General features: G+C 47.4%; 1 protein-coding gene across 1 annotated transcript in view; it reads left to right on the top strand.

The window, feature by feature from the left end:
* Positions 1-4,579, top strand: part of LOC139237945 (UV excision repair protein RAD23 homolog A-like) — a 33,090-nt gene extending 28,511 nt beyond the window's left edge. The window contains exon 9 of the mRNA XM_070867274.1: positions 3,476-4,579. Coding sequence (XP_070723375.1) covers positions 3,476-3,589 — 114 coding nt within the window. The 3' untranslated portion in view covers positions 3,590-4,579. The remainder of the gene's footprint in view (positions 1-3,475) is intronic.
* The last annotated feature ends 12,486 nt before the right edge of the window (positions 4,580-17,065 follow it).

The following is a 17,065-nucleotide window of genomic DNA, read 5'->3' as shown; positions in this document are numbered from 1 at the left end:
CCCAGTCCCCATTCAGGATGCATTTCTTGACTAAAGACAGTAGCGGGTCTCTATTTGTCCAGAATTTAATCTGACGGGCTGTCACGGGTGAGCCTTCGCTTTTGAACGCTTTCGAAAGCTTCCACAGCCATGACCATCTCAGCAGCATGCTCGGTTGCTCCCTCGGTGGTGGCTAGTGGGAGCCTGCTGAGTGCATCGGCGCAGTTTTCAGTGCCCGGTCTGTGCCTAATTGTATAGTCATAGGCGGCTAGCGTGAGTGCCCACCTCTGTATGCGGGCCGATGCATTTGCATTTATGGCCTTGTCGGCCAAAAGGGACGTTAGGGGTTTGTGATCTGTCTCCAGCTCAAATTTCCTGCCAAACAGGCACTGGTGCATTTTTCTTTACAGCATATACACATGCAAGCACTTCCTTTTCTACCATCCCGTAGCCCTGTTTTGCCTGGGACAGACTTCTGGAGGCATAAGCTACCGGCTGTAATTGACCCTTGGCATTAACATGCTGCAACACACACCCGACCCCATAGGACGACGCGTCGCATGTTAAAACTAATTTCTTACATGGGTCATATAGCGTTAACAGATTGTTGGAGCATAACAAATTTCGTGCTCTATCAAAAGCCCTTTCCTGGCTGTCCCCCCCCAGACCCATTCGCGACCTTTGCGTAGGAGCACATGTAGCGGCTCTAACAGCGTGCTCATTTTGGGAAGAAAGTTACCAAAATAGTTCAGGAGCCTCAGAAACGAATGCAGCTCCGTCGTGTTACGGATCGCTTCTGTTTTGGACGCCGTAGGTCTGATCCCGTCTGCTGCTACCCTCATCCCCAGGAATTCTACCTCTGGAGCTAGGAGGAAGACGCCTTTTTCAGTCGCAGACCTACCCGGTCCAATCTGCGTAGCACCTCCTCCAGGTTGCGGAGGTGTTCTTCCGTATCACAACCCGTGATGAGGATGTCGTCTTGAAAAACCACTATCCTTGGAATCGATTTGAGGAGGCTTTCCATATTTCGTTGAAAGATCGCCGCGGCCGAACGAATCCCAAACGGACATCTGTTGTACTCAAACAACCCCTTGTGTGTCGTGATGGTGGTCAGCTTCTTCGACTCACTCGCCAGCTCTTGGGTCATGTAAGCTGAGGTCAGGCCCAATTTTGAAAAAAGTTTGCCACCGGATAGCGTCGCAAAGATGTCCTCTGCTCTCGGTTGCAGGTACTGGTCTTCAAGTGACACCCGATTGATGGTGGCCTTGTAATCACCATATATCCTGACCGACCCATCCGCCTTGAGCACCGGCACAATTGGGCTCACCCAGTCACTGAATTCGACTGGCAAGATGATGCCTTCCCTCAGCAGGTGGTCCAATTCACCTTCTATCTTTTCCCGCATAAAGTACGACACCGCTCTGGCCTTGTGGTGTACTGGCCTGGCGTCCGGGTTTATGTGAATCACTACCTTGGTCCCCATGAAAGTGCCAATGCCGGGTTGAAATAGTGAGTCATATTTATCCAGGACCTGTGTGCATGATACTCGCTCCACAGAAGAAATTGACATCGCCCCATTTCCTGTTCATGACAGCGAACCAACTACTCCCCAGCAGTGCGGGACCGTCCCCCGGGACAATCCAGAGTGGCAACCTGTTCTCTGAATCTTTGTGGGTCACGACTACCGTGGCGCTGCCTAGCACCGGAATGATCTCCTTTGTATATGTCCGTAGCTGTGCGTCAATCGGCAATAATTTTGGCCTCCTGGTCTTGGACGCCCACAACTTGTCGAACTGTTTGATACTCATCACGGACTGGCTGGCCCCTGTATCTAGCTCCATTGATACTGGGATGCCATTGAGGAGCACTTTCATCATTATCGGTGGCGTCCTGGTGTATGAACTGTATATGTGCTCCACATGAACTCGCTGAACTTCAGCTTCCAGCGATTTCCCCCAGTGTCCATTTGGCCTCGTAGGGCTTACATTGGGCTCGTCCTTCTCGTACATCAACCTGGCTGCAGGCTTCCTGCACATACATGCCAAGTGACCGCTGACGTTGCAATTTCTGCAGGTATATTGCTGATACCTGAAAGCTCTGGCTGTGTGTTTGCCTCCACACCTCCAACATGAGCCGTTGATGGGAACAAAAGGTCCATTACCAGTCGATCGTCTCTGACTGTCTCTGTAACTGTCCTTAAACGCACCATTGACAGGTGTTGATGGCCCCATTACTGGTCGCATTGTCCCTTGCGATGGCATGAATCGCCGTTCAGCTAGCCATTGTCTCTGTTGAATTTCCCCCTTTGGGTTCAACTACATGCTCGGGCATGTCCGATTGCCCCTGTCTGCCTGGAGAACTGTGTGCCGCGTTAACAATGTTGACTCCTTGTCCATTTGCTGCATTTAAACCACGATTTTTGTCAAACATCATTCTGGCCTCTTCCTCCCCTGAGATAAATGTCTGGGCCATCAAAGCCGCCGTTTCCAGGGTCAAGTCTTTGGTCTCGATCAGTTTCCTGAAAACCCCAGCGTGCCCGATGCCCTCAATAAAAAAAGTCTCGCAGCATCTCCGCTCTGCATGCATCTGGGAACTTACATAGGCTCGCCAGTCGCCGGAGGTCTGCCACGAAGTCTGGAACACTTTGCTCTTCTCGCCACCGGTGCGTATAAAACCGGTGTCTCACCATGTGCATGTTGCTCGCCGGTTTAAGGTGTTCCCTGATCAACTTACTGAGCTCTTCAAAAGTCTTGTCCGCCGGCTTCTCTGGCGCTAGAAGGTCCTTCATCAATAGTACGTTCTGGATCCACAGACCGTCAGGAGATGAGCCCTGCGTTTGTCCGCCGAATCCTGTCCCAACCATTCCTTAGTGACGAAACTTTGCTGTAGTCTCTCAATAAAATCGTCCCAATCATCACCAACACAGTACCTCTCGTCTGTGCTGCTCGTGGCCATGTTCGTGTGGTTTAAATCCCAGTTTCTCGTCGCCAATGATATGTCCTTACTATACAGTATAAATGCACACGACGTCCATACTTGAGAAAAGGTCACTCTGTGACCAGTAACCTTTATTAGCCAGCACTGAAGTGATGAAGGTGGGTGGAGCTTCCCCTTTTATACCTGAAAGTCCAGGTTAGGAGTGTCTCCCACAAGTTCACCACCTAGTGGTCAATGTTCTCACGGTGTACAACTTAGGTCAGTTTATACATGGGTTACAATGACAGTTAAATACATGACACTAAGCTCTGGAATTCCCTCCCTTAACACCTCCGTGCCTCTCTCTCCTCCTTTAAGACGCCCCTTCAAACCTCCCTCTTCGACCGAGCTTTTGATCACCTGTCCGGATGGCTCCTTGCGTGGCTTGGTGCGTAGCTTGGTTTGGTTACGCTCCTGTGAAGCGCCTTGAGACGTTTTACTAGATTAAAGGCGCTGTATAAATGCAAGTTGTTGTTGTACCTGTTTGTCATGTTGCTTTCCCCCTTTCTCTCTCGCACAGTTGAAAGCGTTGGGATTCCCCGAAGGCCTAGTCATTCAGGCTTATTTTGCCTGTGAGAAGAATGAAAATCTGGCTGCAAACTTCTTGCTGCAGCAGAACTTTGACGACGAGTGAAGAACAGGAAAGAAGCTCTTATCAGCACAACTTTGATGTCCGATAATCTGCTGTCCCAGCATGTAAACCAACTTTAATTGATAGAAAAGCTGTCATTCAGCTCTGTACGTGAATAATGAGGTAGAAATGACTATTAGAGACTGTACATTACAGATTAGGGGGGGTGGGCGGGGTTAGAAACACAACTAATTTTAACCTGGAAGACTGCAAATAAAAGCGGGGGAGAGAGGATGGAGGTTCCTCAATATTAAAGCGAAAGTGTAAATATAACTTGTTTACTGGGTTTAAAAGAGATCTATTTGTTTTTCACGTGATACAATTCAAAATTAAACCCCGAAAAGCGGGAGCAGCGTTCCCTCTAAGCCGCGGGCAGCTATCCTGAAGGTAGTGCGCAGGCTGCTCACAAGCTCTCGAATAGCGCCCCAAAAATGCTCACGTTGGATTAAAAACTGGCCGCGCGCAACTGCTAAATTTTCGAGGGAACGTTGTGTCGGGGGGGGTCTGTACTGAGCTGCCTGAATAGTATAAGAGCATTCCCCCATCCGTTTGTGAATCCAGGAGCACCACTGCACTAACACTGCTTCGATGGGGTGGGTGGGAGGGCAGGGAGAGGGGGGGCGATTCTTAGCCTGTGAGTACAGGGCAAATCGGCACTTGACTGGACCTTGTTACTGATTTTCCTTCCACTCCTTAATTACCACGTTCACTTTTTTTTGTGTGTGTGTGTATATGTTTAGTGGAATATCTCGCGTCAAGACCATGGCACCACAACAGTATGTAGCGAAGTCAGCGCACTTGCATTGTAAAGTGGTTCATTTCTTACGCGACGGGCCTGTGGGGTATGGTTTTTTTTTGTTATCCACTAAAATGGATTAAGACTGATGGGATAGAACTTTGTTCTCTTCATGGTGTCATTATCGCTTTCTCATGACAGACACCCAAACTGTCTTCAAGTGTTTCCGTGTAATTAAAAGTTATTTTAATTAATAATGGCATCGACGTGTGTTAACTTTGTGCCTGTGGTGTGAAAGGATTACATAGTGCGACAGCGTTGGGAGCCCGTGGTGTGGTACCGAACCAGACAGGCCACAAAGGCCCAGGTTTGCTCACTCTTTTCTAAGCGGAGTTAGGTGATCTCAACTGGGGCAGTTATTGGGGGGGGTGCTACAATTCACCTCAGCGTCCACCAAACATGGTCCTCTCTTGTGTTAAGACAGGGATGCACAGGTATCAGCTGTTGCTCAGTGGGTAGCACTCTCGCCTCTGAGTCAAAAGGTTTAAGTCCCAACTCCAGAGACTCGAACACAAAAATCCAGGCTGACACTCCAGATGTTAACCCGAGATATCTGCCCTCTCACGTGGACATAAAAGATCCGATGGCACTATTTCAAAGAAGAGCAGGGGAGTTCTCCCCGATGTCCTGGCCAGTATTTATCCCTCAGTCAACATCAGTAAAAAAACGGATTATCTGACCATTATCACATTGCTGTCTGTGGGAGCTTGCACGAACTGGCTGCTGCATTACAACAGTGACTGCACTCCAAAAGTACTTAGTTGGCTGTAAAGCACTTTGAGACGTACCGAGCGCTGTTATACAGAATGCAAGTCTTTCATTTTCTCGTCACTTGATCCACTTCAGAATAGAGAGAAGGCTGAGTGAACAATGCGAGACTTTGAACCCATAATTGTTTCTGAGCCCATGCTCTTTCCAACTCTACTGTATTCAGAATAATTTCTCCTCGTCAGAAGATCCTACAGTAAAAGGAAGGTGAAGGCTAACCAATCAAATAAATGACATCCCTTTGCTTGCCATTCTTTTACCCAGTAACAAATTTGTAATCTCCAAAAATAAGGTTTTAAACTGAAGAAAAAAATTAAAAGTGCACATTTCACAATAACATGGTTAAATGCACCATTAGAATTTGTGTATTTTAATAATAGAATCATAGCATGATATCGGAGTGTGATGGAATATTCTCCACTTGCCTGGATGGCTGCAGCAGAGGAGGCCGAAGTAGATCTTCCACTCGACACTTCTAGCTGAAGATGGTTGCAAACGCTTCAGCCTTGCCTTTTGCACTCACGTGCTGGGCTCCGCCATCATTGAGGACGGGGATATTCATCCGTCCGTTAGTTGTTTAATTGTTCACCACCATTGACGACTGGATATGACAGGACTGCAGAGCTTTGATCTGAGCCGTTGGTTGTGGGATCGCTTGGCTCTGTCCATAGCATTGCTGCTTGCGATGTTTAGCGTGCATGCAGTCCTGTGTTGCAGCTTCCCCGGGTTGGCACCTTATTTTTAGGCACGCTTGCTGCTGCACCTGGCATGCTCTTCAGCACTCCTCATTGAACCAGGGTTGGTTCCCCCCCCCCCCCAACCCCGCTTGATGGTAATGGCAGAGTGAAGGTTATGCCGGGCCATGAGGTTCCCCTTGTGCTGGAATACAATTCTGCTGCTGCTGATGGTCCAGAGCGCCTCATGAAAGCCCAGTTTTGAGCTGCTAGATCTGTTCTGAATCTATCCCATTTAGTGCGGTGGTAGTGCCACACAAACACGATGGAGGGTGTCCTCAGTGTGAAGACGGGACTTGGTCTCCACAAGGACTGCAGTCGTCCCTGCTACCAATACTGTCATGGACAGATGCATCTGCGACAGGTAGGTTGGTGAGGACGAGGTCAAGTAGGGTTTTCCCTCATGTTGCTTCTCTCGCCATGTACTGTCTTTGCGTATATGTATTTGTGTGTATATGTATATGTGCGCATATATTGCTGAGGCAAAAAACGGATATCCCAGTCTCATCTTGAGGTAGGTACTTGGCATTTAGTTCACTTACCAAGAGATAGCTTCTTCAAGAGGCCCACAGCACTGTAGGACACCAGGGAGAGTGCAAACAAATGGAGCTACTCCACGGCACATGCATCACATTGTGCGGTACTGTGTTGATTTCTGATTGGCTGATCTCAGTCAAGCCGCAGGGAGGGGCAGAATGTTATTATTGACCTCGCTAAGCCGAGCTAAAGGAGGGGTGACTCGCTGCTGACCTCTACTGGAAAGTGCATGCATATCATCATCATCATAGGGCAGTCCGTCAGAATCGAGGAAGACTTGCTTCCACTCCTAAAGTGAGTCCTTTGGTGGCTGAACAGTCCAATACGAGAGCCACAGACACCTGTCACAAGTGGGACAGACATTCGTCGGGGGGTGTGTGGGGGTGGGACTGATTTTCCGCTGACTGCGCCTGACCTCTTCACGCTCGCAGCGTTGAGATTCCCGGACGCACTTTCTCCACCTAGGGCGGTCTTCGACCAGGGACTCCCAGGTGTCAGTGGGGATGTCGCACTTTACCAGGGAAGCTTTGAGGGTGTCCTTGTAACGTTTCCACTGCCCACCTTTGGCTTGTTTGCCGTGAAGGAGCTCCGCATAGAGCAATTGCTTAGGGAGCCTCGTGTCTGGCATGAGAACTATGTGACCAGCCCAGCGAAGCTGATCGAGTGTGGTCAGTGCTTCAATGCTGGGGTGTTGGCCTGGGCAAGGACACTGGTGTTGGTGCGCCTGTCCTCCCAGGGGATTTGCAGGATCTTGTGGCGACATCGTTGGTGATATGTCTCCTACCTTCTATACATTGTCCATGCCTCTGATCCATACATGAGGGTTGGTATTACTACATAGGAGGCTGAAGGGAGATCTTATTGAGGTGTATAAAATTATGAGGGGCCTAGATAGAGTGGATAGGAAGGACCTATTTCCCTTAGCAGAGGGGTCAACAACCAGGGGCATAGATTTAAAGTAATTGGTAGGAGGTTTAGAGCGGAATTGAGGGGAAGTTTCTTCACCCAGAGGGTGGTGGGGGTCTGGAACTCACTGCCTGAAAGGGTGGTAGAGGCAGAAACCCTCACCACATTTTAAAAATATTTGGATGTGCACTTGAAGTGCCATAACCTACAGGGCTACGGACCTAGAGCTGGAAAATGGGATTAGGCTGGGTAGCTCTTTGTCGGCCGGCGTGGACACGATGGGCTAAAACGGCCTCCTTTCGTGCTGTAAATTTCTATGATTCTATTCTAGAAAGATCGTGGGTAAAAGATCATAATCAGACTTGACTGTGATTTTGTCCCTTTTTCCCTGGTTGAATATCTAGATGGCACTCCCTGGCTAGACTCTTGCTTAAAGAATAGTCTCTTGGCTGAGGTAATTAGTGTAGGATCACTTGTGGTACAAGTAACCACCTTTAGGAGAGGCGACACAAAGAATGTATGCTCTTGGACAATGGAAATCTTTTAACAAACGTTGTCTGTTTTTCCTCTGAAATGACCTGTTGATGGAATCCCATTCTCCGAAATAACATATTTTATAATCATGCCGTCGCACTATTTCATTACTGGTTCATTAATTACTGAAAGAAACCAGCATTAAAAGAAGAAGCCTAATATTGTATGAGTGTTTCAGAATTGGTTTTATCGTGAGCTTGTCAGCCGTGGCTCAGTGGGAAGCACTCTCGCCTCTGAGTCAGAAGGTTGCAAGTTCAAATCCCACTCCAGAGACTTGAGCACAAAAATCTAGGCTGACAGTCCCAGTGCAGTATTGAGGGAGTGCTGCACTGTCGGAGGTGCCGTCTTTCAGATGAGGCGTTAAAGCGAGGCCCCGTCTGCTCTCTGAGGTGGAGGTAAAATATCCCACGGCATTATTTCGAAGAAGAGCAGAGGAGTTATCCCCAGTGTCCTGGTCAATATTTATCCTCAATCAACATAACAAAAACAGACTCTCTGGTCATTATCACACGTGAGTTTGCTGTGCGCAAATTGGAAGCGGTGTTTCCCACATTATTACAGTGACTACACTTCAGAAGTCGTTAATTGGGACGAACCGGGGTCGTGAAAGGCGCTATATAAATGCAAGTCTTTCCTGTACAGTTGATCAAGTCCCACACTGCAAAAGCAAAATACTGCGGATGCTGGAATTTGAAATAAAAACTGAAAATGCTGGAAATCTCAGCGGGTCAGGCAGCATCTGTGGAGAGAGAAACAGATTTCACATTTCAGGTCTGTGACCCGATAGTGGATCAACTGTTGTGATGGGGTGCCAAGAATTGGAATAATGGTATTCCTTGCAATCCTGCTGATGGCCACTATCAGAATGAGGTGTCATGTACCCGTCTTCTTGACTGTTTGTTCCTGAGCCTGGGGAGATCAACCAATGAGAATGGAGATGGGGGAAGTACCAGGAAAAGAGTTGGTCTCGCCCTCGAGCGAAAAATAAATTGGATGTTAAAGTTGCAACATTCCCTTTTGACAATCACGTTGAGATTGGCCGTTTGCCACAGTGGGAGAGGATGTCGCCTGGGGGGAATAGCACGGGTTAAACTCAGAGTAAAAGTATTCAGCAATGCACTTTTAACACCAGCCTCAGCTATTCTGTGTGCTTTCTCCCTGCAGCCAGCCCGGTGACCTTTTTTGAGTGAGACTATAGGTTCAGTGCCAAATCGGGTTTAGGCTGTGGGCTCCTGCCCAGTATGATCAGCCTGGAGACTGTCCAAGCTGCAGAAATATGCTGTGAATAATTTAAGGCCTCTTATCTTTGGTTTTAAAGATGTTTTTAGGTCAAACAATGTCACATTTGTCCCGTCAACCGAGCGTAAACAAGACAGGGAGACTGGTATTTGGTTTTAAGCTCCGGGCCCTGCCGCTCATTAACGAGATCCGACCACAAATCCGCAATCAACCCTGCAGCTTTTAAAAAAAAAAAATGGCTGTTACTTGCCCAGTGTTTGACGGAAGGATGAAGTAACTGTGTAAATGCCAGGAAGAAGAGGTGGAGCTGTGCAAGAATACAACAGGCTCTCCAGCCCTTGAGCGCAGCGATTTATAAAGGCAGATTAACCCTGCTAAAATAACTTCAGGCTTTATTGAAGTAGAGCTGTGCACCCCCCCGATGTTGCTCTCCCTTTGATAGTTTGTTTCAGCTAACACCTTTACCTATGAATCAGAAGGCGATAGGTTCAAAGTTCGCTTCAGGATTTCAGAACATAATCTAAACTGACACTCGTGCGTGACTGAGGGAGTGTTACAAAGAAAAGTAGGGTGTTCTCCCGGCCAAGATTAATTCCTCAATCAATCCCATTTTACAGATAAAAAAGAGATGAACTGATTTTTTTTTGTCTCATTACTATGTGTGAGTCCTTGTGTCCAAATTCTGGATGACATTCAGGCTTGGGCTAATAAGTAACATTCGCGCTACGCAAGTGCCAGGCAATGACTGTCTCCAACAAGCGAGAGTTTAACCACCGTTCCTTGACATTCAATGGCATTACCATCGCCGAATCCCCCATCATCAAGACCCTGGGGGGTTACCATTAACCAGAAATGTAACTGGACTAGTCGCATAAATACTGTGGCTGCAAGAGCAGGGTATTCTGCGGCAAGTATCTCACCTCCTGACTCCCCAAAGCCGTTCCACCATCTGCAAGGCAGAAATTAAGAGTGTGATGGAATATGCTCCACTTGCCTGGATGGGTGCATCTCCAACAACACTCAAGAAGCTCGACACCATCCAGCACAAACTCTACTTGATGGCACCCATCCACCATCTAAAAATTCACTCCCTCCACCACCAGCGCACCATGGCTGCAGTGTGTACCATCTACAAGATGCACTGCAGCAACACGCCAAGGCTTCTTCGGCAGCATCTCTCAAACCCGCGACCTCTACCCACTAGAAGGACAAGGGTAGCCGGCGCATGGGAACACCATCACCTCCACATTCTCCTCCCAGTCGCACACCATCCTGACTTGCAACTATATTGGCCGTTCTTTCATCGTCGCTGGGTCACAATCATGGAACTCCCTCCCTAACAGCACTGTGGGAGCACCTTCACCACACAGACTGCAGCAGTTCAAGAAGGCGGCTCACCACCACCTTCTCAAGGGCACATAGGAATGGGCAATAAATGCTGGCCTGGCCTGCGACGCCCACATCCCAGGAATGAATTTTAAAAAATTGGAAACTGCATTTGTCTAGAAACAAGCGACTGTACTTTTAAGAAGTAATTAATTGATGGTGAAGCACTTCGCGACAACCGAGCAGGCGAATAGCACTTTTTAAACGCAAGTCAGAAGGTCGTGGGTTCAAGTCCCACTCCAGGGCCTTGAGCGCAAAATCTAGGCTGACATCTCAGTGCAGTGCTGAGGCAGTACTGAGGTAACATAAGAACATAAGAAATGGGAGCAGGAGTAGGCCATATGGCCCCTCGAGCCTGCTCCGCCATTTAATAAGATCATCACTGATCTGATCATGGACTCAGCTCCACCTCCCTGCCCGCTCCCCATAACCCCTTATCCCCTTATTGTTTAAGAAACTGTTTATTTCTGTTTTAAATTCATTCAATGTCCCAGTTTCCACAGCTCTCTGAGGCAGCGAATTCCACAGATTTACAACCCTCTGAGAAGAGATTTCTCCTCTTCTCAGTTTTAAATGGGCGGCCCTTATTCTAAGATCATGCCCTCTAGTTCTAGTCTCCCCCATCAGTGGAAACTCTCTGCATCCACCTTGTCAAGCCCCCTCATAATCTTATACTTTTCGATAAGATCACCTTTCAGTCTTCTGAATTCCAATGAGTAGAGGCCCAACCTACTCAACCTTTCCTCATAATTCAACCCCCTCCTCCTAGGAATCAACCTAGTGAACCTTCTCTGAACTGCCTCCAAAGCAAGTATATCCTTTCGTAAATATGGAAATCAAACTGCACGCATTATTCCAGGTGTGGCCTCACCAATACCTTGTATAGCTGTAGTAAGACTTCCCTGCTTTTATACTCCATCCCATTTGCAATAAAGGCCAAGATTCCATTAGCCTTCCTGATCATTTGCTGTACCTTCATACTATCCTTTTGTGTTTCATGCACAAATACTCCCAGGTCCCGGTGTACTGCAGAACTTTACAATCTTTCTCCATTTAAAATAACTTGCTCTTTGATTTTTTTCTGCCAAAGTGCATGACCTCACAGTTAACAGATATGATGTGATTGGCATCACGGAGACATGGCTCCAGGGTGACCAAGGCTGGGAACTCAACATCCAAGGGTATTCAGCATTTAGGAAGGATAGACAGAAAGGAAAAAGAGAAGGGGTGGCGTTGCTGGTAAAAGAGGAAATTAATGCAATTGTAAGGAAGGACATTAGCTTGGATGATATGGAATCGGTATGGGTGGAGCTACGGAATACCAAAGGGCAGAAAACGCTAGTGGGAGTTGTGTACAGGCCACCAAATAGTAGTAGTGAGGTTGGGGACAGCATCAAACAAGAAATAAGGGATGTGTGCAATAAAGGTACGGCAGTAGTCATGAGCGACTTTAATCTACATATTGATTGGGCTAACCTAACTGGTAGAAATGCGGTGGAGGAGGATTTCTTGGAGTGTATTAGAGATGGATTTCTAGACCAATATGTCGAGGAACCAACCAGAGAGCTGGCCATCCTAGACTGGGTGATATGTAATGAGAAGGGACTAATTAGCAATCTTGTTATGCGAGGCCCCTTGGGGAAGAGTGACCATAACATGGTAGAATTCTTTATTAAGATGGAGAGTGACAAAGTTAATTCAGAGACTAGGGTCCTGAACTTAAGGAAAGGTAACTTTGACGGTATGAGGCGTGAATTGGCTAGATTAGACTGGCAAATGATACTTAAAGGGTTGATGGTGGATAGGCAATGGCAAACCTTTAAAGATCATACGGATGAACTTCAACAATTGTACATCCCTGTCTGGAGTAAAAATAAAATGGGGAAGGTGGCTCAGTCGTGGCTAACAAGGGAAATTAAGTATACTGTTAAATCCAAGGAAGAGGCATATAAATTAGCCAGAAAAAGCAATAAATCTGAGGACTGGGAGAAATTTAGAATTCAGCAGAGGAGGACAAAGGGTTTAATTAAAAGGGGGAAAATAGAGTACGAGAGGAAGCTTGCCGGGAACATAAAAACTGACTGCAAAAGCTTCTATAGATATGTGAAGAGAAAAAGATTAGTGAAGACAAACGTAGGTCCCTTGCAGTCGGATTCGGGTGAATTTATAATGGGGAACAAAGAAATGGCAGACCAGTTAAACAAAACCTTTGGTTCTGTCTCCACGAAGGAAGACACAAATAACCTTCTGGATGTACTAGGGGACCGAGGATCTAGTGAGAAGGAGGAACTGAAGGATATCCTTATTTGGCGGGAAATTGTGTTAGGGAAATTGATGGGATTGAAGGCCGATAAATCCTCGGGGCCTGATAGTCTACATCCCAGAGTACTTAAGGAAGTGGCCCTAGAAATAGTGGATGCATTGGTGATCATTTTCCAACAGTCTATCGACTCTGGGTCAGTTTCTATGGACTGGAGGGTAGCTAATGTAACACCACTTTGTAAAAAAAGAGGGAGAGAGAAAATGGGTAATTGTAGGCCGGTTACCCTGACGTCAGTAGTAGGGAAAATGTTGGAATCAATCATTAAGGATGAAATAGCACCGCATTTGGAAAGCAGTGACAGGATTGGTCCAAGTCAGCATGGATTTATGGAAGGGAAATCATGCTTGACGAATCTTCTGGAATTTTTTGAGGATGTAACTAGCAGAGTGGACAAGGGAGAACCAGTGGATGTGGTGTCTTTGGACTTTCAAAAGGCTTTTGACAAGGTCCCACACAAGAGATTGGTGAGCAAAATCAAAGCACATGGTATTGGGGGTAATGTACCGACGTGGATAGAGAACTGGTTGGCAGACAGGAAGCAGAAAGTCGGGATAAACGGAGCCTTTTCAGAATGGCAGGTAGTGACTAGTGGCGTGCCACAGGGCTCAGTGCTGGCACCCCAGCTATTTACAATATACATTCATGATTTAGATGATGGAATTGAGTGTAATATCTCCAAGTTTGCAGATGACACTAAACTGGGTGGCGGTGTGAGCGGTGAGGAGAACGCTAAGAGGCTGCAGGGTGACTTGGACAGGTTAGGCGAGTGGGCAAATACATGGCAGATGCAGTATAATGTGGATAAATTTGAGGTTATCTACTTTGGGGGCAAAAACACGAAGGCAGAATATTATCTGATTGGCGGCAGATTAGGAAAAGGGAAGGTGCAGCGAGACCTGAGTGTCATGGTTCATCAGTCATTGAAAGTTAGCATGCAGGTACAGCAGGCGGTGAAGAAGGCAAATGGTATGTTGGCCTTCATAGCTAGGGGATTTGAGTATAGGAACAGGGAAGTCTTACTGCAGTTGTACAGGGCCTTGGTGAGGCCTCATCTGGAATATTGTGTTCAGTTTTGGTCACCGAATCTGAGGAAGGACGTTCTTGCTATTGAGGGAGTGCAGCGAAGGTTCACCAGACTGATTCCAGGGATGGCTGGACTGACATATGAGGAGAGACTAAATCAACTGGGCCTTTATACACTGGAGTTTAGAAGAATGAGAGGGGATTTCATAGAAACATATAAGATTCTGACGGGACTGGACAGGTTAGATGCGGGAAGAATGTTCCCAATGTTGGGGAAGTCCAGAACCAGGGGACATAGTCTTAAGATAAGGGGCAGGCCATTTAGGACTGAGATGAGGAGAAATTTCTTCACTCAGAGAGTTGTTAACCTGTGGAATTCCTTGCCGCAGAGAGTTGTTGATGCCAGTTCATTGGATATATTCAAGAGGGAGTTAGATATGGCCCTTACGACTAAAGGGATCAAGGGGTTTGGAGAGAAAGCAGGAAAGGGGTACTGAAGGAATGATCAGCCATGATCTCATTGAATGGTGGTGCAGGCTCGAAGGGCCGAATGGCCTACTCCTGCACCTATTTTCCATGTTTCTATGTTTCTCGCACTTTCCAACATTATACTCCATCTGTCAAATTTTTGCCCACTCACTTAGCCTGTCTATGTCCTTTTGCAGATTTTTTGTGTCCTCCTCACACATTGCTTTTCCTCCCATCTTTGTATCGTCAGCAAACTTGGCTACGTTACACTCAGTCCCTTCTTCCAAGTCGTTAATATAGATTGTAAATAGTTGGGGTCCCAGCACTGATCTCTGCGGCACCCCACTAGTTACTGGTTGCCCACCAGAGAATGAATCATTTATTCCGACTCTCTGTTTTCTGTTAGTTAGCCAATCCTCTATCCATGCTAATATATTACCCCCAACCCCGTGAACTTTTATCTTGTGCAGTAACCTTTTGTGTGGCACCTTGTCAAATGCCTTCTGGAAGTCCAAATACACCACATCCACTGGTTCCCCTTTATCCAACCTGTTCATTACATCCTCAAAGAATTCCAGCAAATTTGTCAAACATGACTTCCCCTTCATAAATCCATGCTGACTCTGCCTGACCGAATTTTGCTTTTCCAAATGTCGTTTCCCTTCTCTTCCTTGCTCGCTCTGGGAACCACTCATCCCACCCAATTAAAATGACACTTGGGAATACTGACCCTTCGCAAGGTGAAGGACAGCAACTTGGGCACGGTACTGGGGGAGCTGTACCCCAGCGTGAATCAGTGCTGTCAGGGAAGGCCAAGTGCAGTGAACAAAGATTGCAAAGTAAATATTAGCAAACCTTGCCACGTAAGTACCATGTAAGAGTGTGCTGAGGGAGCACTGCACCGCCAGAGATGCCATCTTTTGGATGATACATTAAACCCCGTCTGCGCTCTCAGGTGGACGTATTTCGAAGAAGAGCAAGGGAAGTTCTCTCCGGTGTCCTGGGGCCAATGTTTATCCCTCAACCAACATCACAAGAACCGATTATCTGGAAATATTATCAAACTGCTGTTTGTGGGAGCTTGCTGTGCGCAAGTTGGCTACCGCGTTTCCCACATTGCAACAGTGACTACACTCCAAAAGTACTTCAATGGCTGTAAAGTGCTTTGAGACGTCCGGTGGTCGTGAAAGGTGCTATAGGAATGCAGGTCTATGGGTTACAGTAAATGGGTTACTGTAGAAATAAGAGTCATGAAATGTGAGCGATGTAGGGCAAAGCAGCATTAGGCTAGCTCTTTACAGAAGCAGCACAAACAAGCAAGAGCTCTTACATAGGTGCAGGATAGCAATCAGTGCACACCTTCGCATGCGTAATTTCTATTGATCACTATGTTTGCCTTTCCTCCAGTAGTGTGGGTCATTGTGTAAACACAAGTTAAATACCCGAGCTCTTTGGGAGAACGTCATCGTAGGCAGTCGCTCGGAATCGAGGAAGACTTGCTTCCACTCTAAAAATGAGTCCTTAGGTGGCTGAACAGTCCAATACGAGAACCACAGTCCCTGTCACAGGTGGGACAGACAGTGGTTGAGGGAAAGGGTGGGTGGGACTGGTTTGCCGCACGCTCCTTGCACTGCCTGCGCTTGATCTCGACGATGAGACTCGAGGTGCTCAGCGCCCCTCCCGGACACACTTCCTCCACTTTGGGCGGTCTTTGGCCAGGGACTCCCAGGTGTCGGTGGGGATGTTGTACTTTATCAGGGAGGCTTTGAGGGTGTCCTTGAAACGTTTCCGCTGCCCACCTTTGGCGCGTTTGCCGTGTAGGAGTTCCTGAGTGGAGCGCTTGCTTTGGGAGTCTCGTGCCTGGCATGTGGACAATGTGGCCCGCCCAGCGGAGCTGGTCGAGTGTGGTCAGTGCTTCGATGCTGGGGATGTTAGCCTGGTCGAGGACGCTAACGTTGGTGCATCTGTCCTCCCAGGGGATTTGCAGGATGTGGCGGAGACATCGATGGTGGTAAATACTCACCAAAATAGCAGCCAGGGTAAGGGAGACATTTTGCACAAGGAACTACATAGAATTTGCAGCACAGAAACAGGCCATTCAGCCCATCTGCTCTATCCCAGCGTTTATGCTCTGCATCTACCATCTACCCCTATCAACATATCCTTCGATTCCTTTCTCCCTCATGTGCTTATCTAAATGCATCTGTCGCCTCAACCATGTGATAGAGTGTTTCACATGCTCATCTCTGGGTAACAATGTTTCTCCGGAATTCCTTATTTGGATAGCGACTGTCATATATTTATGGCCCCTAGTTCTAGTTGCGCCTGCAAGTGGAAACATCTTCACTGCGCCTACCCTATCGAACCCCTTCAGGTCACCCCTTTTCAGTCATGTAAATGTAGGGGGCCCATCTCATCAACAACTACACCTTATATTATAGCGTCTTTAACGACGTGAAACATCCCAAGGTGCTTCACAGTAATGTTATGCGACAAAAATTTGACAACGAGCTGCATAAGTGAGAATTAGCGCAGGTGACCAAAAGCTTCAAAGAGGTAGGTTTTAAGGAGCGTCTTGAAGGAGGAAAGAGGGGTAGAGAGACGGAGAGGTTTAGGCAGGGAGTTCCAGAGCTTGGGGCTCAGGCAACGCAAGGCACGGCCGGCAAAGGTGGAGTGATTATAATCAGGGATGTTCAAGAGGGAAGAATCAGAAGAGTGCAGACATCTCGGGGGGGGTTGTGGGGCTGGAGGAGATTACAGATAGG

Source organism: Pristiophorus japonicus, chromosome 24, assembly GCF_044704955.1.
Source record: "Pristiophorus japonicus isolate sPriJap1 chromosome 24, sPriJap1.hap1, whole genome shotgun sequence".
Lineage (NCBI taxonomy): Eukaryota > Metazoa > Chordata > Chondrichthyes > Pristiophoridae > Pristiophorus > Pristiophorus japonicus.
This window is presented reverse-complemented; position numbering and strand designations above follow the sequence as displayed.